Raw genomic sequence first — 24284 nt, 5'->3', positions numbered from 1 at the left:
ACATCATATAAGTTAGTAGTTCAATTATATCAAGAAGAGTTGTAAAATCATTACAATAATCAATTTTAGAACATTTTTTTCTTTGTTGCACTCCTTGTTATTAGGTCCCCATTTCCTCCCAGACTTACCTGCCATACCCCCAAGAAACCATTAATCCAGTTACTGCCTCCGTAGATTTACTTATATTGCATTTTGTTTTCTGCTTTCTTTTAGCTTGAGATTTTCCTGTTTTGTCTAGTCATTGTTGTATTGTTTGTGTGTTTGTCTCCTATTTGTGTTTTGTAAGATTTTCTGTGTATGAAATCAAGGATAGTTACATCTATAGAGACTGAAACTGGATTGAAAATTGCCTAGGGGAATGGAGAGCTAAGAAGGAGTATGAGAAAAAATGTTCTGAAATTTATTGTGGTGATGGTTATATCGCATACAATTTTAATATGATTGAATGATTAAATTATATGATATGTAAAGTACTTGCCAATAAAACTATTTTTTAAAGTCTAAAATTAACAACAGCCCCGAACCAAGAAGACCAACGGCAGTTGCAGCAATTAGAGCACATGGTGAACTATCTGTGCAGATGAGAACTGTATTCTTTGGGGGTTTTTGTTCATAAAGCTGGGCTAATTGCCAAGTCTTCTGAGGCATGACTCGATAGTATTAAATCAGCAACTGTCTGGCTAGTGGCCTTGCACTTTAACTATGTGCCACCCATGGACTTAAAGTAGTATTAGGAACACCTCAGTCATCTTGCTTTGCTTATATGAGTGTTGTCTTTATATATGTAAAAAGATTTATAAAACTTCCAAATATAAAAAAATTCTTTAATTAAGTAAAAGTGATATCTTTTTTTTTTTACTAATGACACTATAATGGTAATCATTAGTACATTTTGGTCTCTGATAGTGTTTTTTAAAAAATTGATAGTATATAAAATAATGGTGTATCCATATACAGGACTTTATGTGATCTTGGGTTAAGTGAAGTATGCTAGAGTAAGTGAATGTCTTCTATAAAATATGATAAAGTATGAAGTTGGAATATTGGGCCTTAAATCTTAGGTGGTACAGTTGTTTCACGTATAATTCCACTTATTTTAATTTTAGGCACTTTATATAATTACTCTTTGAGTTTTATTTTGGTTCTTCACTTAGAACCTTTTCTCGAAATGAGAACTGGTAACGAACAATTTCGTGAGTTTAGCATAGATTTCTAGCTCTGAGTTTTTTCCTTTTCTTTCAGAGTTTGCCTTTTACTATTATACAAGAACCAGTGCTTCCTGGTTCGACTTGAGAACTCTAGCAGTCACTTGGAAAAGCTGTCACACTTCCTGTGTGTAAACGACTTAGAGTGTAAAACTGCTGCACTGTTTTCTGTCATGCTTACATTCATAGATAGAGTTGGCTCCTTTTTTCAGGTAGACTTTCTCAAGGAAAAATTTTTTTAATTCAGTAAAATATTTGCATTTGTTATTTTAAAATGTGTACTTCATTGACAGTAATTGCATTACCTGTTACGCAACCATTGCCATTATTTCCAAAAGTTTTACATCATCCCAGACAAAATCACTATCCCTTAAGCATTAACTCTTTCTTCTTCCTCCCCTCAACCTTTGGTAACCAGTAGTAAACTTTTGTTTCTGTGAATTTTACTGTTGTAGATATTTCATATTTTATTTATTGTATTTTGTATAATATTTGTCCTATGTGTGTTTTTATTTCACTTAGCATAATGCTTTCTGGGTTCATTCATGGTGTAGCAGGTATTGGAACTTTATTTCTCTTTATGGCTGAATAATATTCCATTGTGTGTGTATCATATTTTGGTTTTGTATTCTGCTGGCTTCCACATTTTGGCTGTTGTGAATAAAGCTGCAGTGAACATTGCTGTACAAACAGGTTTGAACCTCCTTTCATGTCTTTTTCATATGTATATCGAGAGTCTAATTACCGGCTCATATGGTAATTCAATGCTTAACAATTTGAACAACTGCCATTATGTGGGAGCCTCCTTTCAAGTTTTTTTGTTACAGGAAGTTTACTTTATTACTGGTTCATATGGTACTTCTGTGTTTAATTTTTTTGAACTTGAATAGCAGCTGCTCTGCACCATTTTACATTCCAGAGAGCTTCATCTTTCTCATGCAGAATGGTTGGTGTACTTGAATCACAAATCCACCAGGGAGCCCTCTAATTCTTAACCAACACCACCAGCAGGGTTCCCTACCAGCAATGAATGTACTCTTACTGCCATCGAGGTTGATACCGACTTATAGTGACCCTACAGGACAGAGTAGTACTGTATTTCCAAAACTGTATTTCAATATAGGAGTAGAAAATCCTGTCTTTCTCCTGTGGAATGGCTGGTGGTTTTGAACTGCTGACTTTGCAGTTAGCAGCCCAGTGAGTAACCACCACACCGGCAGGACTTCTCCAGCAATGGAAAAATGGTGTAGTTTTTCCACATCTTCTCAAAACATTTAAAATTTTTCTCATAATACCCATCTTAGTAGCTGTGAAGTGATATCTCGTTGTTGTTTTCATTTGTCGTTCCCTTGTTAGTGAGAGAACTCTGGTGGCACTGTGAGGCAAACATTGGCTGCTAGCCATAAGGTCAGTGGTACAAATCCACCAGCTACTCCAAGGGAGAAACATGATGCTGTTTGCTTCGGTAAAGATTGGCAGTCTCAGAAATCCTACATCGGGTCAGAATTAGTTGGAATCCACTCAGTGGGAATGAATAGGGGTGGTGTAATGGAATGATATTGAAACACTTTTTCATGAGCTAGTTTGCCATTTGTATATCTGATTTCTAGAAATGACTACTCTAATCCTTGCTCATTTTTTAAACCTGAGCTTTTTTGTTGTTGTTGAATTGTAGGATTTCTTTATATCTTCTGGAACCCTCAGCAGTTGAAAGGTTCTCATCCTACTACATTCTGTAGTTTGTGTCTTTTCTTTACTTTGTTGATGAAGTCTTTTGATGCACAAGTTTTTAATTTTGTTGACAAGTGATCTGTTAATGTGTGTTTGGTGTGATATATAAGAGTTTAATTTGGAGAAAAAGTCCTGAAGTTTTACCCCACTGGCATCTCTAAGAGTTCCATGCTTTAATTAATATATTTATGCTCTTGATCCATTTTAAGGTAATTTTTACATATCATTTGAAGTATAGGTCCAATTTCAATAAGTTGTCATTAGATCATTTGTTAAAGAGGCTTTTTTACCCGTTGAATGGATTTGGCAATTTGTTGAAAATTAGTTGACTCATTTACAGGTTCTTAATTCTATTTCTTGGTTCTGTATGACTATGCTTATATTACTGCTGTTGTGTATTAGCATTGTGATATGTTTGAAGTAGGAAAATGAGTCCTCTGACTTTGTTCTTTTTTTAGTGATTTTTTTTGCTATTCTGAGCTCATTGAATTTTTAAATGAATTTGAGGATTGATTTCTGCTTGGAAATAATGGAATTTATCATGCCATTATAGTAAGAAATATATTTTGCATTTCCCCATCTGGGACTTAGTATAAATAAATATGATTGAAATAAACCTTCACAAAACAGTACTTAACAATTATTTCATAGATGTTAGTTTTCACTTGTAAGGGGTTTTTATTATCCTCTTTTGACTTACAACCTTCATTTAAAAAACACTATACCTCCTCCTCACTTTTCAGTGTGGGAAGGTTTCAAAGACCAAAGCTTTATGCAAAAATTGAAGTTATTCCTAAATGAAGTATGACACATCAGATGATGCCATCATTACATAACTTCCAAACCACTGAGAATCATGGCCTCCCAAGTTATCATGTAACCTTAAACATTAGGACCAGTGTTGTATCAAGTGTTTGATACTGCCCAATGTATGTCATTAATACACAAAATGACGCACAGTAAAATTTTTACTATTGTTATAAATATGGAATTTTGGATAACAAGATATTTGATATAGGAGGTATAGGAATACACACACAGATGCATCACAAATTAGTGTTGTATAATCATAGAAACCTTTACAAAAATATTAATGTAAAGCTATTTTTTTTGGATGACGTCTCCATCTAGGACTATACACTTCTGAAGGTAGCATTTCCATCTCTAACTTTTAAAGAATTCTGTATTACATCATGCCCAGAGGGGCATTGGCCTCCTTGAGGGACTCAAACCATATTCTTTTCAATGTTCTTTGAGTTCCGGGAACAAAAAGAAGTCTGAAAGGACAAAATCAGACCTATAGGGTGGATGGGGCAAGTTTCCCAACAAATTCTTTTAAGACAGCTATTGTTACCCTCAAAAAATGAGCAGGTATGTTTTTTTGACATAACCTTCCAAAGTAGTTTTCTTAAAGCCTATGATTATCCTGTGTCTTCTGAGAAAATATATCAAGATTACCCCTTTGGAGTCCCAAATAGCAGTTGCCTTAACCTTCCGAGTTGACCTCTCTACCTTGAATTTAACCGGTTCAGCAGATTCCCCCAGATGCTGCTACTTAGTTTTCCGTTTTCTTAGAGCTTCTTGTTAAAGAGACTTCTTTACCCTTGGAACGGATCTGGCAACTTGTTGTAAATTAGTTGGCTCATTTACAGATTCTTAATTACTCCTTTGGAGTCCCAAATAATAGTTGCTTTAAACTTCTGAGTTGACATTTCTATTTTGAATTTGGGGGAGAAGAGGGAACTGATTGCAATGATTGTTGTATAACCCCCACACCCCAAGGGGGACAAACCATAGAAACATGGGTGAAGGGAGACAGAACATGGTGTAAGAAATGAAAGTAATAATTTATAATTTATCAAGGGTTCACAGGGGGGAGGGAAGAACTGATACCAAGGGCTCTAGTAGAAAGAAAATGTTTTGAAAATGATGATGGCAACATATGTACAAATGTGCTTGACACAGTAGACATATGTATGGATTGTGATAAGAGCTGTAAGAGCCCCCAATAAAATTATTTATTTAATAAAATAAAAAAATCCCTTCAGAAGCTGCGATTTTGACTGGACCTTTGTTGTGAAGGTAACCTAACAAGATTAAGACGAGAAGAACTTGTCTGCCAACTGTCCACTGATCCTAGAGACATATCTAAGCATTTTTGATTGGCCTCTATACATATGATAGATATGTGTACATCTGCACATACACTATTACTCTCACTTGAAAGATGAGACCATAACGAATTATGGATACGAAAACAAATTTAAATTGCTGCATTATTTTCTACCTTAATGTCTTTATTTAATAAATAAATTAATGAAATTATTTTATTTTATAGGCTGGAGCACTGGATTTGCTGAAGGAGCTTAAGAATATTCCCATGACTTTGGAATTACTACAGGTATATGCTTATATGTACTACATTAATGTACTTATAGTAGCTGTGTTGCTGTCAAGTAAACTTTGGGCTGCTAGCTGCAAGGTTGGTGGTTCAAACCTACCAGCTACTCAAGGGGATTAAGTTGAGTTACCCGTTCCCATAGAGATGTACAGCTTCAGTAAAACCTTAGATATGGTTAACGGTGAATTGGAATTGACATGATGGCAATGATTGATTGATTTGTATTTTACCTGAAGTAAAAAGAGAATTAGTAGTGTTATGGGATAAATATTGAATTGCAAACTCTAAGATCAGCTGTTCAAAACTAACTTACTGTTAGGGTGAAAGTTGAGAATGTCTGCTCCCATAAAGATTTACAGTCTCAAAATTAACTTGGTCCTGGTGGGTGGAGTTATACATTAATACTAGCTGTTACTCGATGTTTTAATATAGGAGCACATACATCATTGCCTTAAAATATTCCGTAACTTGTAGTAAGGTAGCAGATGGACATTGGGCCTCTATTCAAGTACTCCTTCAATGCAAGAACACGTTGTTCTATTAAACATGCATTCCATGATGCTCATCTTCCCAACACAATCGCTGAAGACAGAGCAGGCACATAAGCAAATGTGGTGAAGAAAACTGATGGTGCCCTGCTATCAAAAGATATAGCATCTGGGGTCTTAAAGGTTTAAAGATAAACAAGCAGCCATCTAGCTGAGAAGCAATGAAGTCCACATGGAAGAAGCACATCAGCCTGTATGATCACAAATTGTTGATAGGATTGGGTATCAGGCATCACAGAACAAAAAATCATATCACTGTGAATGAGGGGGAGTGCGGAGGGGAGACCCAAAGCCCATCTGTAGGCAACTGGACATTTCCCTACAGAAGGGTCGCGGGGAGGGAGACTAGCCAGTCAGGGTGCGGTATAGAAACGATGAAACATACAACTTCCCTCTAGTTCTTTAATGCTTCCTCCCCCCACTATCATGATCCCAATTCTACCTTAAAAATCTGTCTAGACCAGATGTACATGGGTACACATCAGAGCTGGAAACACAGGCAATCCAGGACAGATACCCCATCAGGACCATGTACTAGTCCAGCAATTTCTACATGCATATCATATATACTCATGTATAAGCCGAGTTTTTCAGCACATTTTTAATGCAGTTTTTATGCCATTTTGGTGGTAAAATTAGGTGCCTCGACTGATAGTAGGGTCAGCTTATACTCGAGTATATATGGTAATTTAATGGCATTGATTATATTCTTCATGTTGTGCAGTCATTCTCACCCATCTTTTCTGAGCTGCTCTTCCTCATTAACATAAACTCACTGCCCCCTAATCTTTTTAATTTCAGTTTTCATTTTGATCCTGAATACATTGTGTGTGTGTGTGTGTGTGTGTGTATGTGTGTGTGTGTAATCATAATGCCCCAGGTACCTGTGTTAGGGTTGGCTATAGAAACAAATTCATTGACACTCATATGAATATGTGAGAAAGAGCTTTATATCGAGGGAGACTTCCGGGAAGAGGGTTTCCATGTGGAATCGCCTGCTCTGTGCTCCTGTTGTTCGATCAGAAAATCAAGAGAATGTAGCTGTTAACTGGAGAAGCAGAGCAGGCTGGAGACCCATGAACAGACCTGGGGTCCACAGGCAGGCTCTTGAGCAGGGCTCTTTGTCTTCTTTTGGCTGTGGATACCGAGCTGAGTCAGTTTCTGAGGACATCCTCAGCTGATGGCAGCAAAGTGATCAAACTGCCCTCCTCACATCCCTTTCCAACCTCAAGCATCAGAATCATAGCCCTGAGGGTAGAGGAAGAGAGGGGGGAGAAGAGGGAGCTGATAGCATTGATGACTGTATAACCCCACTCTGAAGGGAGTAAATTGTCCGCGAATGGATATATTGGATGGTGTGAGATTTTATGGTAATAAATAAATAAAATGAATGTATGTATATTTGTTCCTGGGGATTAGGGTTGTGGAGGGTGGGGATAAAGGGGAGCTGATACCAAGGAGTCCAGGAAGAAAGAAAATGTTTTGAAACTGATTGTGGTAGCAATTGTACAATATTGCTTGATGTGATTGAACAAGTGACTGTTAGGATATCTGCAAGAGCTCCCAATAAAATGATTTAAAAAAAGCAAGAAAATATCCCAGCCCAGTCCAAATCAAGTCCACAGGTCCCATACTAGTCCGTAAATCCTTCAGATTCAAGCAGCCACAAGCAATGATACAAAATACAGACTGGTGGAGGCAAAGTCTCCATTGTGGAGACTTTGGCAGAGGATGCATTTCCAGGGCTCCTGCAGATCTCTGAGTGGGTCACCAGAAGGAAGGTGAAGCAGAGAGACAGAGGGAGATTACCGGGATGCTCCTTATGAGGAGGTCATGACCACAAGGAAGTACCATCAGGCTGTTCCCTATCTGGCTAGACTTCACTGCTACGCTTCAAGTTGACATGAAATGATATAACTACCACAATACCTTTATTTATTTGGTAAGCCAAGCTCTTTCAGTTATAAGAAGGTTTCAGGAGATATTTTTGGTTTGAAGATGATCTCAGGTCAGTGGTTTTTGGGCTCATCCACTCTGCATGGCTTTAGAAATTCTAGAGAATTAGAAATTCTGTTTGGTATCTTGCTGCTTTTGTTCAAGATTCTTCTATGAAATCTGATCAAAATGTTCAGTAAATCATGCATTCCATGTCCTCCTCTAATTCCTCACTTTCTTTTATGCTCTGTTGTTGCCGGCAAAGATAGATTAATTGTTATATCTTGGATGACTTCTTGTAAGCTTTTAAGACCCCAGGCACTAATATAATGAAATAGGAGGCAGAGCACAGCACTAAACACGTTATTAGACACAAATATACTGGAATGTCCTGTGAAAGGTACCAAACCTCATGATGTGCTTAGTTGTATAAAGCAGGTTCAGCATGCACTTTTTGTGCTTGTGTTGTTATCATAAATCTATCACACAACTTTTGCCAATTCAACTTTATAAGTCGGACAGTGTATGATATGACAATATAATAATAATTTATAAATTATCAAGGGTTCATGAGGGAGGGGGGTGTGAGGAGGGAGGGGAAAAAATGAGGAGCTAATACCAAGGGCTCAAGTGGAAAAAAAATGTTTTGAGAATGATTATGGCAACAAATGTACAAATGTGCTTAACACAATGGATGTATGTATAGATTGTGATAAGAGCTGTACCAGCTCCCAATAAAATGATTAAAAAAAAATCTTAACCATAGGGGCCCTGGTGGCACCGTTGGGTAAATGTGATACTGCTAACCATGTGGTTGGTGGGTCAAAACCCCATCTCCTCGTGGTAGTTACATAATGTCATGTCAACTTGATCAATAGGTTGTAGAGGTGGAGAGTAGCCTGTTAATCAGGTCATAGCCTGATTGATGGCTCCTTGTGGGCCTGGCCTTCTTATGAGGATTCTGGGAGTTTTCCTTTCTTCCTAACTGGAGGTGGCACATACTCTGCTTCCCTGTTCTGTTGACAAGCCACATGGAGCCACACTGATTCAACCAGAGCCTTGGAGATAACCTCCACCGCCATTGGATCCCCGGGACTTCCCACCCTCTGGCCTCTGAGCTTCCTGCATTTGGCATCATTGCATGTGCTGCGTGAGTAAAAGAGGAATTTATGGATTGGTATTGGACATATGGGCTAATATCAGACTTATGGACTTGATCTGGACTGGGCTGGGGCGTTTTCTTAATCTACAATTGTTCTTTGTTATGAAGCTCTCTCTTACATACATATGAGTGTCTCTGGCTTTGTTTCTCTTAGTCAGCCTGGTCTAACACATGCTCTTTGGGAGAAAGATGAGACTAATTGCTCCCACAAAGATTGATAGTCTTGGAAGCCATATATTGGGATATTACGAGTCAGAATGAACTCAATGGTAGCAGGGTGTAGCATATCCTAGTGGGAGTGTGAAATGATATCGCATTGTTATTTCTATTTGCATCTTTCTGATGGCTGTAAGAGGTCTCATTTGTCTTGCTATTTGTGCTTTTATTATTATATTAGATAATTGTCGAGAGGTAGGACTGACAGAATCTATATTTGATTCAATGAGGACTTGAACATAATAATTCTGAGGATTGTATAGAACCGGAACTGTGTTTCGTTCTGTGATATATACGGTCACCATGAATTGGAACCAACTCGATGGCACCTAACAGTAATAACAACAACAACAAGCCGATCGGCATTGGTCCTGCTTCTTTTAAGAATTTTATGGTATTAGATTGCACATTCAGGGCTAGAATATATTTGTGGTCTCATGCATACATCCTGTTTCATTTTTCTGCATGGGGAAATCCATTTTTCTTATGATCATTTATTGAAGAGACTCATCTTCTAACTCAATGTAAAGAAGACCAAAATCCTCATAACTGTGACCAATAGGTAACATCATGATAAATGAAGCAGAGATTGAAGTTGTCAAGGATTTTTTGTTTGGATCCACAATCAGTGCTCATGGAAGCAACAGTCTACAGTTCAAAAGACGAGTTGCTTTAGGTAAGTCTTCTGCACAAGGCTTTTTTAGTCTTGAAAAAGCAAGGATGTTTCTATGAGGACTAAGGTGCGCTTTACCCAAGTCATGGCGTTTTCAGTTGCCTCAGATACTTTTGAAAGTTGGACATTAAATAAGAAAGACTGAAAAAGAATTGATGTATTTGTATTGAAGTGCTGGAGAAGAATATTGAAAGCACCATGAACTATGAAAAGAACAAAGGATCTGTCTTGGAAGATGTATGACCAGAGTGCTCCTTGAGTCGAGGATGGCGAGACTTCGTCTTACGTAATTTGGACATGTTGTCAGGAGAGAACAGTCCCTCGAGGAGGAGAGGTCATCAGGCTTGGTCAAGTAGAGGAGCAGCAAAAAGGGGACGACCCTTAAGGAGAATGATTGACACACCGACTGCAAGGATGGGCTCAAGCTTCGGAACAGTTGTGGGGATGGCACAGAACCAGGCAGTGTTTGGTTCTGCTGTGCGAGTCACTGGGTTGGAGCCGACTCGATGGCACCTAACAAGAACCATGAATATTAAAGAGCTTGTATTTAAATCTTGTAGGGAGAGTTGGTATCAAATTCAGTAACGCAGACAAGGACTTCTTTATACCACTCCTGTCTCTTCTTTTATCTTTTTTTTAATCATGAATTGCACCTTTGTATTCATGTACCATGTAATTTTATCCTTCTCTTTATGTATTTCTTACCGAAAAACACGAATGACCAAATATTTGGAACTGTTGGAATACTTCATTACTACCCCTTCTACTGGGCTTTGCATTCTGCTTCACTACATGCCTTTGTTTTTATGTGTAGCTTTGAATTATTTCCAGTGTGTTTTCCATTCCTTCCACTGAATTCCTATTAGAATTTTTTTGGGGAGGGCAGGGCAGTCTGGTGGATATAAACTTGCTCAGGTTCCGTTTATGTGTGAATGTTTTAAATTCATTTTCATCTTGGTGGGGCCATTTCACTGAGTATTGATAGTATTCTTTACAATTTTTCTTTCAGCCCTTTAAGTATATTATTCCATTGCCTTTGACTTCTAATATTTGTGGAGATAAATCTGCATTTATCTTACTGAGGATCTTGCCATGTTATTGTTTGCTTCTCTCTTCTGCTTCCAAGATTATCTCTTTAAGTTTTGAAAGCGTAACTTGCCTGGTTTTTCTAAAAAAATTTTTGTGTGGATTAGGCTTGGGTTTACATTTCATTTCATAAAGTGTAGATTCAACAACTTACACGACTTGTCAGCTCCTTTAATATACTTTCCCGTAGTTCTGTTATGATTAATATTGTTATATGCTTTCTTCAGTCACCCCTTCCCTCCATTATTTGGTCATTTCTAGATTCACTTTCACTCCCTTTGTCCTGTTCATTTGGATAGGCCTTTTTTTTTTTGTTCTTTGTGTGTCTTGTGAATTTTTCTTGGGTCATTGGAATTTTTGAGGCTGCTTACTTTCTCACTGTTTCCCAGTATTTGGTGTTATCTACTTTGCTACTTGCAAAAAAAAAACCCTTTAAAAAAATAATTTTATTGGAGGGCTTGTACAACTCTTATCACAATCCATACATACTTCCATTTTGTCAAGCACATTTGTTGCCATCATCATTTTCAATACATTTTCTTTCTACTTGAGCCCTTGGTATCAGCTCCTCATTTTTTCACCTCCTCCTTCCCTCACAAACCCTTGATAACTTATAAATTATTATTATTTTGTCATGTGTTACACTGTCCCTTCACCCAATTTTCTGTGGTCCCTCCCCCAGGGAAGGGGTTATATGTAGATCCTTGTGATTGGTTCCCCATTCTACTCCACCTTCCCCTTAACTTCCTGATATCGCTACTCTCTTTGGTTCTGAGGGGTTTATTTGTCCTGGATTCCCTGTGTTTCCAGTTCTTATCTGTACCAGTGTACATTCTCTGGGGACAAGAGGAAAGTAAAAGGAAATAGAGGAAAGAACTAGGAGGCAAAGAATATTTATAGAGGTCTAAATACAGGCATGTACATATGTAAATATATTTATATATGACGATGGGGAAATTTATAGGTTTAGTGTTAAGGTAGCAGGTGAACATTAGGCCTCTACTCAAGTACTCCCTCAATGCAAGAACACTTTGTTCTATTAAACTGGCATATTGTGATGCTCACCTTCCTGACACATGATTGCTGAAGACAAAGCGGGTGCATAAACAAATGTGATGAAGAAAGCTGATGGTGCCTGGTTATCAAAAGATATAGAGTCTGGGGTCTTAAAGGTTTGAAGATAAACAAGTGGCCATCTAGCTGAGAAGCAACAAAGCCCACATGGAAGAAGCACACCAGCCTCTGTGGTCACAAGGTGTTGATGGGATCAGGCATCAAAGAACAAAAAATCATATTGTGAATGATGGGTAGTATGGCGTGGAGACCCAAAGCCCATCTGGAGGCAACTGGACATCCCCTTACAGTAGGGTCGCAGGGAGGAGAGGAGCCAGTCTGGGTGTAGTATAGCAGTGAGGAAGCATACAACTTCCCTCTAGTTTTTTAATGCTCCGCCTTCAGCCCCCTATCATGATCACAATTCTACCTTGCAAAAAACCTCTTTAACTGGACTGAGCCTTTGTCATTTGCTTATCTTTTCCTTTTCCTTCTCTGTGATACCGTTTCCCCGAAAGTAAGACATCCTCCGAAAATAAGACCTACTTACAGTTTTGCCTCTCGCTGAAATATAAGGCATTCCCCCCCAAATAAGACCTCCCTGAAAATAAGGCCCCCCGAAGCTACCTCAACTCTGGACTCTGGACCGTAGCAGCGGGCACTGCCGCGCACATCACTGTTGGCCGCAGCACAGCCGGAGCAGACAGGAAGTGCAAGGTCTCTTTTAATTAATCAACAAATGTGTACCGGATTCTTCATGGAAAAATAAGACAGCCCCTGAAAATAAGACCTAGTGCATCTTTGGGAGCAAAAATTAACATAAGACTGTCTTATTTTCGGGGAAACAGGGTAGTAGTATCACACTAGGCAAATTATTTATGTGTATGTTCAATTTCTTCATATTTAAAAGTAGGGATCATGATCTCAACTTCGAAATTCTTAGGAAAGCTAAGGAAATATGGGCACGTCCAGTTAGGCCAGGCACATGATATTTCCACGTGGTGTAATGCTCAATAATCCGTGAAGTTCATTTTAATGTTTGATGATAGCCAAGGAAAAAAGCATTTAAACCTCTGCATTGGGTAGCTTTTGTTTGAGTAGCCGCACTGCAATTTACAGCAAGTGTTCTATAATGCAGTCTAAGTAGGAGAATCTGGGGAAGAAGAAAACATGATTGAGATATTAAGACGATTGAAATGACACACTAAATAGTCTGAAATGAAATCGCTTGTAAATATTGCATAATTTGTTTTGTGTTGCAGTCGACAAGAATTGGAATGTCAGTTAATGCTATTCGCAAGCAGAGTACAGACGAAGAGGTTACATCTTTAGCAAAGTCTCTCATCAAATCCTGGAAAAAGTTATTAGGTATAATTAGTCTTTTACTTACATATATTATGTTTTTTATTCAAATGTTTGTAAAGTGTTTATTAGTGTTCTCTATTTTACTTTTCTGGGTTCTAATATCCATCGCAATGGCTACACAGAAACTAAGACAAAATTCATGAGTAAAGAGTTGATTAAGAAAGTGAACAAGTTGTAATGCCAGTGAGAAATGGTAAGGGTTGAGTTTATCAGGATATGTTACAAAATTCTGTCAAGTCTGCTCATAGAGACATTCAGTTTAAGCTAGTGGGTCAGCAAACCCAGCTCCCTGAATTAAGTGTCCAGGGGCACTGTACTACAGGGCTCAACCTTAGCCCAGCAGTTCTCAACCTGTGGGTTGCGACCCCGTTGGGAGTCGAACGACCCTTTCACAGGGATCGCCCGATTCACAACAGTAGCAAAATTACAGTTGTGAAGTAGCAACGAAGATAATTTTATGGTTGGGGGTCACCACAACATGAAGAACTGTATTAAAGGGTCATGGCATTAGGAAGGTTGAGAACCACTGCCTTAGCCCAAAGGTACTCAGCTCCATTTCCATGGGTCAGAAGCCCAACTTCCCTGATAAGTGCCCAGAGGCATCCGCTCCACAAGTCAGCCTCCTGCACAAAAAGCATTTGTCTTTAATTGTTGAATGTGGGTTAGGAGGTCTCTCACTGTTCCCTGCTGTCTCCTAGTGCTGCTCCTGTTTCTCTGATGTTTTTGATAGTTTTCTTCATACAAGTCACTTTCCTTGGTTGATATGCTTATCTTCCTCAATTGTTGTTTTGATCATTATATAATGCCCTTCTTTGTCTGTAAGATGGATTTTGTCTTTAAATCTGTTTTATCAGAGATTAATTTTGCTACTCCTTTCCTTTTTTTAAAGTATGAGCTTGATTTTGTTCCCTTCATCCTTTGATTTTTAGTCTGTTGTCTTTGTGTCTAAGATGTGTTTGTGCCATTCTGCCTTATTTTTGTTGTTGTTGTATGAAATTGTTCTTTGGATGTAATTCTTGCTGTTTCTGAGACATTTTGGTGTTTTAAAGTTTGTCTTTATTTGTTGGGTGGTCATTGTCCCCCTAGTTGTATCCTTAGGTGGAGCAAGACAGGATTTAAAAAATTTTTAAGCCAAATCACTCACTCACAACCCCCCCCCCCAGCCCCCCAAAAAACCCAAACTTTCCAGGCCAGCCAGCAACTGAAAATAGAAAGAACAAGCAATTTCAAAGTCAGCCCTGCTAACTTGCACACTGCCAACTTCTGCTGGTGCTGAATGGATCTGTAAAGGAAGATCATTTGTATCTCCAGAGCACAGGAATGTGTAGGCCTTCCTGTCTGGAAACAAACAAAAACCCTCCTAACCTGCTTTAGTAAACCTCAAGTGCCCTCTGATATTTCAAGAAAGCCCCGCTTGACTTCTGGAGGGGCTCTGGTGGTCTCCGAGGCTGCGAGTAGCACATGTGTGGAGGTAATTAGCCCTGCCGTTACTTCTATGGCTACTCCCTTCTGTCCAGAGCTGAGAGTGTACAACCCCATATATATAAACAACAACAAAAAACCCAATGTGACTAGTTTGGCAGCCTGGGGCTCTTGGAAAGTAGGAAGGAGTGCTGATGGCTTACTGGCTATTCATGTGCTGTTCGCCTGGCCAGTAGTTCAAAGCCATCAGCCACTCTGAAGAAGAGAGATCAGGCTTTCAAGAGTGCCAGTTTTAGAAACTCACAGGGCAGTTCTCCTGTGTCCTCTCTGGTTCCTGTGAGTCAGTGTTGACTTGGCAGTGAGTTTGGTTTTGGCTTTTTGGAAGGAAAGCCCTGTTAGTCTGGTTGGTTGGGAAAAAAGTGGCACACAGACTCTGGCAGTCCAGTTTGCATATGAATGAATGAGCCTATGGCCCCTCTGAGCACTCTGTAGCCCCAGGGAACCAGGGATCTCCCCCCCACCCCCTCACTGTACGGTGCCCTCCCCACCTGCCCTCCTACCTGCACTCACTCCCTGCCTGGGAATTCAGTGGTTGCTTGTCAGTTCCTTCCTTTCTTTGAGGAAAATTCATTTCACTCAGGTTTTCTTACCGTGGAGATTAGGGCTCCAGAATTTTCTTCTCTGTGTACTGTATCCTTTTTTTTTTTGTCGTTGTGGGCTTTTGTCATGTGTTGCCTGGTCTGCCATGTTTTACCAAAGTCCTAAAGTATATTCTTTAGATTGTTTGCTGCATTTCAAAAAGATGATTTTACTACTGCAACGATTAGGTAACCTGTTTTTAAACATTTAGTATATGCCTGCGAAGGACTGTCAGTCTTCTGTTGTTCATAGGGTCACTATGATTCGGAATTGATTTGATGGCACCCAATAACTGTATATGCCTAGTATATAAGAGTACACCAGTCTATGCTAAGGAGCCCTGGTGGCATGGTGGTTATGCCTTGGGCTGCTAACCAGAGGCAAGCAATTTGAAGCCACCAGCAGCTCTGTAGGAGAAAGACGGCTTTCTACTCCTGTGCAGGGTTACAGGCAGTTCTTTCCCCTGGGTGGTTGCTATGAGCTGAAATTGACCCGATGGCAGTACACATGCATCCTGCATCAACCCTCCATATGTCTAATCCTTACAACATTCCAGTGTGCTAGGTGCTATGATCATGAAGAAACGGAGGCAGTTAGATGATACGTTGCTTGTGGACTGTCGACAGGTGGTGAGTGGTTGGGTTAAATGAGACTCTGACCTTGGGTAGTATGAGTACAGTGTTGAAGCATGTCTCATGTGCCTCTTACTGCTTTGTTTTTTAAATGATCATACCAGTTCTCAGTGTGTTACAGCAATGTGTCCATTGATTTTACTGCTTCTCTGGCAACATTGGATCATTGTGATAGGGTATTTCATTGTTAACATCAATTTCATCCTGTTTCTGTTTTCTGCCTTTTACTTTTGGAATATATTTCTAGATCTTGCCTATTCTTTCATGTCATTAATAATCTTTTCCCCCCAACCACACAATACTATAGCATCATCACACTTGGAAGCCTTCTTGTGCTTGTGCCTGTACTATAGAGGCACTGAATTGTGTTTTAGTTTGATAAACTAGACTTTGCGAGGTAATTCTAGAGTTCAAATGGAGATAATTCTCTACTAGTGATTCTCAACCTAGGCAACATATAAGAGTTATGGGAGGGGGAATGACACTTTTAACAGATGTTTGTACTTCATTTCTGGAGATTAGGATTGGTCAGAAACTTTTCCAGCTGATCCTGATACACAATTGAATGTAATAGTCAGGTTCTATAGTGTATACATAGGGATGTGAAGAGTTGAATTATTTCTGTAGTCTTTATTACTTATGTAAGGAACAAAATGCAAATAAGTGGAACAGTTTATACAATAGACCCAAACATTGTCTACCTTTGAGGCTGTTGAGATGGATTTAAATGTGAATGTTTCTTGTCAGTCTTAAACTGCTGTACTCATATAACCTATTTTATATACATTTATTTTCCATTGTCTTAATTGCTCACCTCAAGAGTTTCAATTTCATTCACTTTGTATAATGTTATAGATCTAAGATAGAGGAGTACCTTGGTAGGCCTTATTAATCCTGAGCTACTGGGATTAGATCTGTGAAATTGCCTTTTTTCCCTAAACTTAAAATGACTTTTTAATTTGGTATCACCTTAAATTATTTTCTGTTCAAAAAAATTTTTTTCTGTTCATGAAAAATTATTAAGACATTTCTCTCTATATATATTCTGCTTTCATTTATAAGATGGCAGTGTTGATATTTTTTTTCATATTTTTTACCTTCTTTCCCATTGATATAAATTTATAATTACCTCCAAATGAGGACATACATTTGTGAATGGTGACTGAATATGCACTGTAAAAAATATTAGAACATATGTTAATAGAATAACTTGCATAAACTTCATTTACTTGTTGGAGGTTTAAGATACTAGTTTTTTTATTATGTGAGTAGCTTGGTAACATCTTGTTGTCAAGCTAACATGTTTTATTTCACAAATGTTAGTAATTTAGGAATTTTATAAAATTTCAGATGGACCCTCAACTGATAAAGACTCTGAAGAAAAGAAAAAAGAACCCGCAATCACATCGCAGAATAGCCCTGAAGCAAGGGAAGAGAGGTATTTCACCTTAGGAACTTGACTTATCGTGGAAGTCAGAAATTGTTTTACCTGCTCCCTCTCTTCCTTCATGGCCTTTAGGTTCCATAACTGTACTCCCCCTTCTATTTTCTAATCAGACATAATTAGTAAATGTATATAGACATACCTTGATTTCTTGTACTTCACAGATACCGCATTTTTTTACACATTTGAAGTTGTGGCAACCCTGTGTCCAGCAAGATTTTTGTGCCATTTTTTCCAACTGTATGTTAATTTCATGTTTCTGTGTCATTTTCAAACTTTTTCATGGTGCCATTGCATGCTTTGTCAACATACCAAACTTTTTCTTAATGCCGTGCATATTAGATTACAATATAGTATTCAACATAACTTTTATAAGCACTCGGGGGGGAAATTCATGTAATGAGTTTCATTGTTATTTGTGGTGGTCTGAAACAAAACCCACAATGAACACAACACTGCTTTTAGAGTGAAGGCTTCCAAACTCTGTCCCTCAAGTTGTGCTTACTGTGTAATTTACAGCCATACTGCAATTGAATCAATTTCAACTCATAGCGACCTAATGTATTGTTTTTGAAACTGTAAATCTTTATGGGAGCAGATAGTTTCCTATTTCTCCTAAAGAGCAGCTGTTGAGGTTGAACCTCCAACCCATCCAGTGCTTACCCAGCAGCACCATCAGGCTCTCTTTATTAGTGTTAAGACTCTATTAACTGTTTATCAGCATTTCCCCCAAATTAATAATGTCCCTCTTATTTTTTTTAAAATAACACTTACTAATACCATGCACTGTTGTTTTATGTTATAAGAGGCCTTCAAAAAGTTTCTGGAAAATTACATTAAAAATTATCTTTTAATCATAGTTTTCCATAAACTTTTTGAACCAACCCCACCCCACCCATATTAGTACTAAGTATGCTTGATGGTAAACCAAAGGTAGGTTAAATAACAGCTGTTGAATCTTAAGCACATATATGTAGCTCCTTTATCTAACCAAACTCACTGCCATCGAGTTTCCGACTCATAGTGACCTAATAGGGCAGGGTAGACCTGCCCCTCTGTGTTTCTGAGACTGTAACTTTTTTGTGGAAGTAGAAAGCCTTACCTTTCTCCTGAAGAGAAAGTTATATTTACTGTGCCACCAGAGCATTTGTCTCCCAAAGACTTTGCTATTAGCAGCCCAACTCTTAATGCAATATGCCACCAGGGTTCCTCTGGAACACAGAACAGCTTAGATAATACTGAAAGCCAAGTTCTTAGCACAGTAAAACCCTCAAAAGGTAAGCAATGAAAATATTTCCCATTAGTAGAGAAGGGTAGAAAAGTAGTAAGACTGTGCAAGGCCCAGAAAAACAGAGCAGTCCTGCCTAGTTACGTGTCTCATATATCCACTATTTTGATCAGGCTTACGTATTTGAAGTTTATGCACAGGCTCTCTTCAAAAGCAAAGAGCTAGGAGGTCTGGTAAAGTAAGTGTTGGTGTTTTTCTTTACAGACACACATTTATAAACACATTGAAAGAAATAAAGGGTTGGAAAAATGGGTGTGAGGTATTAGCGATAGGAAGATATGTTAGATCTAAGTAATTAATCAAGGCTGAGAAAGGAGTATACCCTTCAGATACAAGAAATCAAGGAGAATGTAAAGTGGTTCAGTGTGTTTTAGGAAGGAGATCCCAGGATTTAAGGAGTGGGCTAGCAACAGAGAATCCAGTGATGAAAAGCTATTTCTCATTTGGGCTAGGCATTGGTTACAGGCCAGAGAGTCAAAGGCATATCATTAAAATATTTATAAACATATGGAACTTTTAACATTAGCTTGGTCATTTATTTATCACTTATAGATGGCTTGCATGGTGCTGGAAATATAAAAATATGTAGGGCCTAGTTCTTTTCGGAAGTCTGACTTGGTAAAGAAGAAAGTGTAAAAAGTCTTCGCGTTGTGTGGACTTTGGGAGCAAAGGGGGAAATCAGAGAAGGATGCAAGAATAAGAAGACGAGATATAGAAAGTATGTACATGTGACATGGCTGATATGGCCACAGTGGTGGGTTTGTGAGGTTTGACAGTGGACTGTTTCGAAGAGAAGGCAATGAGGTTCATTCTGTCAAGTGATGTAACTAGTCTTTGGAAAGGCAATTGGTTTTAAGATGATGAAAGTTCGCCAAAACTGACCAAACTGTTCTGGAGAGGACTTGCTTTAGTGAGAACCAAATATAAGAAGTTCCTTAGAAGTTAACGGACGAAAAAAAATTCACACTTGCCTAATGACCAGAGAGAGTTGATATTTTAGGGGAGATTTGGGAGTACAGTGATACCTTGGTTGTTGAACTGAAACTCGTACCTAATTCGTGTTTGAATGTCAAAAAGTTTAATAACGAAACATATTTTCTCCATAAGAAATAATGGGAAACCAAATAATTGGTCCTGAGCCCCCAAAATCACACATAAGTTCAGTGTTGGAGGCTTTTAGCCTTCTCAAATATCACTGTCTTGGATACCTATCACCATGGAGTTAGTTGTTCTGTTGTGTGCACGTTAACAGTAGCTTTTCAACCTGTTCGACGGCCTGGGCTCCTTGTTTCCTGGTTAACAACTTCACACCTTTTGCTGCATTAGCCTCTTTGATCACTTTTTATTCTCTCAAGTGTTGCTAATGTCGCCTTAGCCATGTTGTATTCAGTTGCCTGATCAGACAAGTGGTGAACTGATTCAAATTTCACAATCGTGGTTATCACAGTTTTCCTCTTCACCTTACTGTTGATATCACTAACTTTTTTTGGAGTCATGGTTACGATATTTTCCACAAATGAAGCTCAAAAAAAACACCATGGCGGATTTTTTAATGCAGGAGCACAAGCACTATATGAGCTAGGGCCATGCTTAGACTGGCGTATGAGTACACCTCTTTGTGTCCATAGGTGAGAGGTGATGTGTGACTCGCTCTCAGCCCATACAGGTTCTTTCAGGTTGGGTTTTGGTTCCATTATCTAGCAAAGTTATCAACATTCAGCAGACTTTTTTCCCCCAACTTTGCTGTTTGAGTAGTGGAAGTTTGAGGTTGTACAACCAAGTTATCCCTGTATTTGGAACCAATAGGAACAAGATTTTGCGAACACGTTTTCCCCCTTCTGGTTTGATTGAGAGCTGTCATAACTGACTTTATCCTTACAACCACGATCCTTGCTTTTTAAATTTACTGTACTGAGCTACAATGTATTATTGTTTTCTTATTAAAAGTATTTTTTAATGTTAAAAGGAAAATCAATGTACGATTTGCTGGTCATTTATATGCTGGCAAAATACTTTTATTCATGTAAGGCTCACTGAAATGCTATCTCATTTATTTAGGTTAACTGTTTTGTTATTGAAGAGTCATAGGAGTGATACTACTAAGAGAGTTTTCCCTGATTTATTTTTGATGTGTGTGTTTGTGTGTGTGCGTGTCCGTGGACTCTAGTAGCTCCAGTGGCAACGTAAGCAGCAGAAAGGATGAGACAAATGCTCGAGACACTTATGTTTCGTCTTTTCCTCGGGCACCAAGCACTTCAGATTCTGTACGGTTAAAGTGTCGGGAGATGCTTGCTGCCGCTCTTCGAACTGGAGGTAAGTTTAGTCTAAGTTGTCTTATTCCTTAACACTTTGACCACCACCACCATCTCCCTCCACACTACACTGCTTTCTTGCAAGTATCACCAAGTTCAGTGTTTCCCTAAGTGGACAGTAATGCCCTGGGGCACTGGAACAATTCAAGGGGACTGAAAAGCAGATTCCTAGACTTTATTCTGGATTATGGGCTGTAGTAAAAAGTTTTTAATTTCCAGGGCAACTCAAGAGTAATACCCTACCACCCCCACCCACAAAACGGATGGTAGGCCAAATAAGTTTGGGAACCTGTGCTTGGATTGATAACTGCCTGCCACTGCTTAGCTTTGGTGGGAGTTGTTGGTCATAGCGGTCAGTAAAGATGCAGAGAAACAAACATATGTTGGCATCTGCTTGCTGTGTATTTCAAGCATGTAGATTCCTTCTAATACATGGAGGCTTGCCTGATTTATAGTAGTTTAAACTGTTTTCACAAACAATATCTTTTGTCCCTACATTCAATCTGCAAACTGATTACTTTGGACTCAATTTGAGAGTTAATGTTAATTGTGGGCCCTACTGGTAAATAATAGTGTGATAAGTATTAAGTAAATTGCATGTTCTTAACTTGTTTATTTTATTATTTTTGTAATTTTTTTTAGTAGAAAATAGCTCATTGTTTATCTATGGGTTCTTAGTTAAGCTGAGCTGATCCAGTTTTACTATGTAAAATTTTGACTTTAAAAGATTTTTTTACATAGGAATATTTATCTCACACAAGTTCGTCCCTTGTCTTCTGTACCGAGCCATTGCTAGTTTGACCTCTTTTCCTTTTTACTCTGCTCTTTCTACTCTGATTCCTTTTATGCTCTATTTCTTATTTTCTTTTCCTTTCTAGTTTTCTTTTTGTTTTCTTCTAGCCTTTTGAGTATATTTATAGGCATCTTCTGAGTGGGTTCGTATATGTGATTGGCAGATGAAAGAAATGGTTTCTTTGCATTGAAACCTAAGTCACAAGAGACAAGACAGTGCTTTCCATAACTTTCTCTACTTTCTGCTGGAGCACCCAGAATGAAGTTGTGAAATGAGGAGTTGCCTGCTAGATCAATATCCCACTCCTAAGGGATAAGCCGTCATCAGTGAGCAAGAACATTGTGGATTTTAGGTGAATCCAGAGGAAGGGTCTATTGGATAGTAAAGGGACCAGATTCTGATGAAATGAAATTACAAGGATTCTGTATGTAAGGCAAATGGGGTGGAAGAAATAGAAATGCATTTGAGTTTGCCCTGTAAAATGCTAAACTTATTGACAATTCTTTGTTCCTATTTTTAGATGACTACATTGCTATTGGAGCTGATGAGGAAGAATTAGGATCTCAGATCGAGGAAGATATCCTTTGTTTTGTGTATATTCCTAATTGCTTTATATAATTTGTTATATATTTATTATGATTTTTCTTACTGTTTAGAATTCAATGTTTTGTTTCTTAGTTTCTATCTTGATTACATTGTTTTGATGGAGATGGAGAAGGGCATTCAAATCATTTTAATCTACTTATGTTTTTCCTGTCATTCAAGTTTGTCAGGCTGGCAAACAGAATATACCAATCATCTCAGTTACAGCTGTGCTTAAGGACATGGGAAACACGTAACCCTAGTATTTGGAGGAAACTCAGGAGAAGGCACAATCCCCTGTGCTCATTAACCCAGAGAAAATGATGTTTGTGCTGGCGCCATAAAAGGGCTCCAGAAGAGCGACCAAACTAGAGTAAGGGGACAGGGCACATCTAGTTGACACTGTAGCAATAGATATAGCCTAGTTGAGGAAGTGGCCTTGTAAAAAGGGAGCTTCCAGGGTCCAGTGGCTGCTAGGACATACTCTTCTGCAGAGACATTTCGAACCTGCTAAACTTGTTCTTGCTAGCTGGGGGAAGAAATGAATCTCTAGCAGCGATTCTCAACTTGTGGGTTGCGACCCCCTTTGGGAGGTCAAATGACCCAGGTCAAATGACCCTTTCACAGGGGTGGCCTGATGCCTAACAGTCGCAAAATTACAGTTAATGAAGTAGCAACGAAAATAATTTTATGGTTGGGGAGGGGGGTCACCGCCACATGAGGAACTGTATTCAAGGGTCGCGGCATGAGGAAGGTTCAGAACCCCTCCTCTTGAGGCATCCTGAATGGTCTGTTCTCAGAAGGCCCTCAAAGACTGATAGTCATGGAGACCGTTGGGATCTTAATCGAATTTGGGTTTGGGCCGAGATAAAGCTTGTGTTCAGTTCAAATTTTTTTTCAGAACTTTGTGCAGTTGCTTGATTTCCTAAATTACTCTTTGGAACCTTGTTGACTTGTGTGCTATTGGCATTTAAAAGTATTGTCACTGTTAATTTTGCTAATTATAGTTTAAGGGACAGGAAGAAACAATATTAAAGAGTGATAGTAATGATATTATTTGAATTGGAAACCGTTTGTGAACAATTAGAAAGTTTGGGAATTCTTATTGACAGAATAGGGGGGCAAAGTGATCTATTGAGAAAATTTGACCTTTTTTCTTTAATGGACTATTACCTATATATCAAGAAATAAGGAATACAGACATGAAATACAAAAATAGGGTGCGAAGTAGGATATCAAATCTTAAAGATGCAAAGAACCCAAATTTAAGAAAAAATGTGCTTTGTGGAAACATTCCTCCTGATTTATTTGCAAGAATGACGGCAGAGGTGAGTATGCCTGACTATCAAGTTTCAAGGTGTCAGGTGTAGAGAAGTATTACATATGCACTTAATTTTTGTGAGCTATTTTGATATACTGATAAATACCATGCCCTAGGTAAATAGTTAAAGTGATTAAACCTATTGGTTTTGGCTACAGTACTTTGTTCACTGTCCCAGGTATAATGTGATTTTGGGATGACTGCATTAAATTCTTGTTCAAAAACAGGTATTACACTTAGAGATTTAAATAGAAAAAAAATTTCTTATTACAAGGAGACATAGTAACTCGTAAGTTCTTTTCATGATAAACACTGTAAAATGTCACATTTTATTAATTGTTGCTTAAATTTTTGTAAAAAATAATGAAGAACATGAAACAGCTTGCTTTTTTTTTTTATTGGGGGCTCATACAACTCATCACAATCCATACATACATCAATTGTATAAAGCACATTTGTACATTTGTACATTTGTT

The 24284-nt window shown here is 38.4% G+C and overlaps 1 protein-coding gene across 2 annotated transcripts in view; it reads left to right on the top strand.

Moving 5' to 3' along the window:
- Positions 1–5279: 5279 nt before the first annotated feature.
- The window catches only part of TCEA1 (transcription elongation factor A1), a 34584-nt gene continuing 15579 nt past the window's right edge, over positions 5280–24284 (top strand). The window contains exons 1-6 of one of the 2 annotated variants that reach the window (XM_045287402.1): positions 5280–5337; positions 13273–13378; positions 17419–17506; positions 20971–21113; positions 22426–22482; positions 23661–23815. In XM_045287402.1, coding sequence (XP_045143337.1) covers positions 5317–5337; positions 13273–13378; positions 17419–17506; positions 20971–21113; positions 22426–22482; positions 23661–23815 — 570 coding nt within the window. In that variant the 5' untranslated portion in view covers positions 5280–5316. Of the gene's footprint in view, positions 5338–13272; positions 13379–17418; positions 17507–20967; positions 21114–22425; positions 22483–23660; positions 23816–24284 lie in introns of both variants that reach the window. The other variant, XM_013007318.3, reaches the window with a different exon arrangement.

This window comes from Echinops telfairi, unplaced genomic scaffold (genome assembly GCF_000313985.2).
Source record: "Echinops telfairi isolate 266 unplaced genomic scaffold, ASM31398v2 ScPeMD7_1;HRSCAF=3_0, whole genome shotgun sequence".
NCBI classification, from domain to species: Eukaryota; Metazoa; Chordata; class Mammalia; order Afrosoricida; family Tenrecidae; genus Echinops; species Echinops telfairi.
Note: the sequence above shows the minus strand (reverse complement) of the source record. Positions and strands in the feature narration are given on the sequence as shown.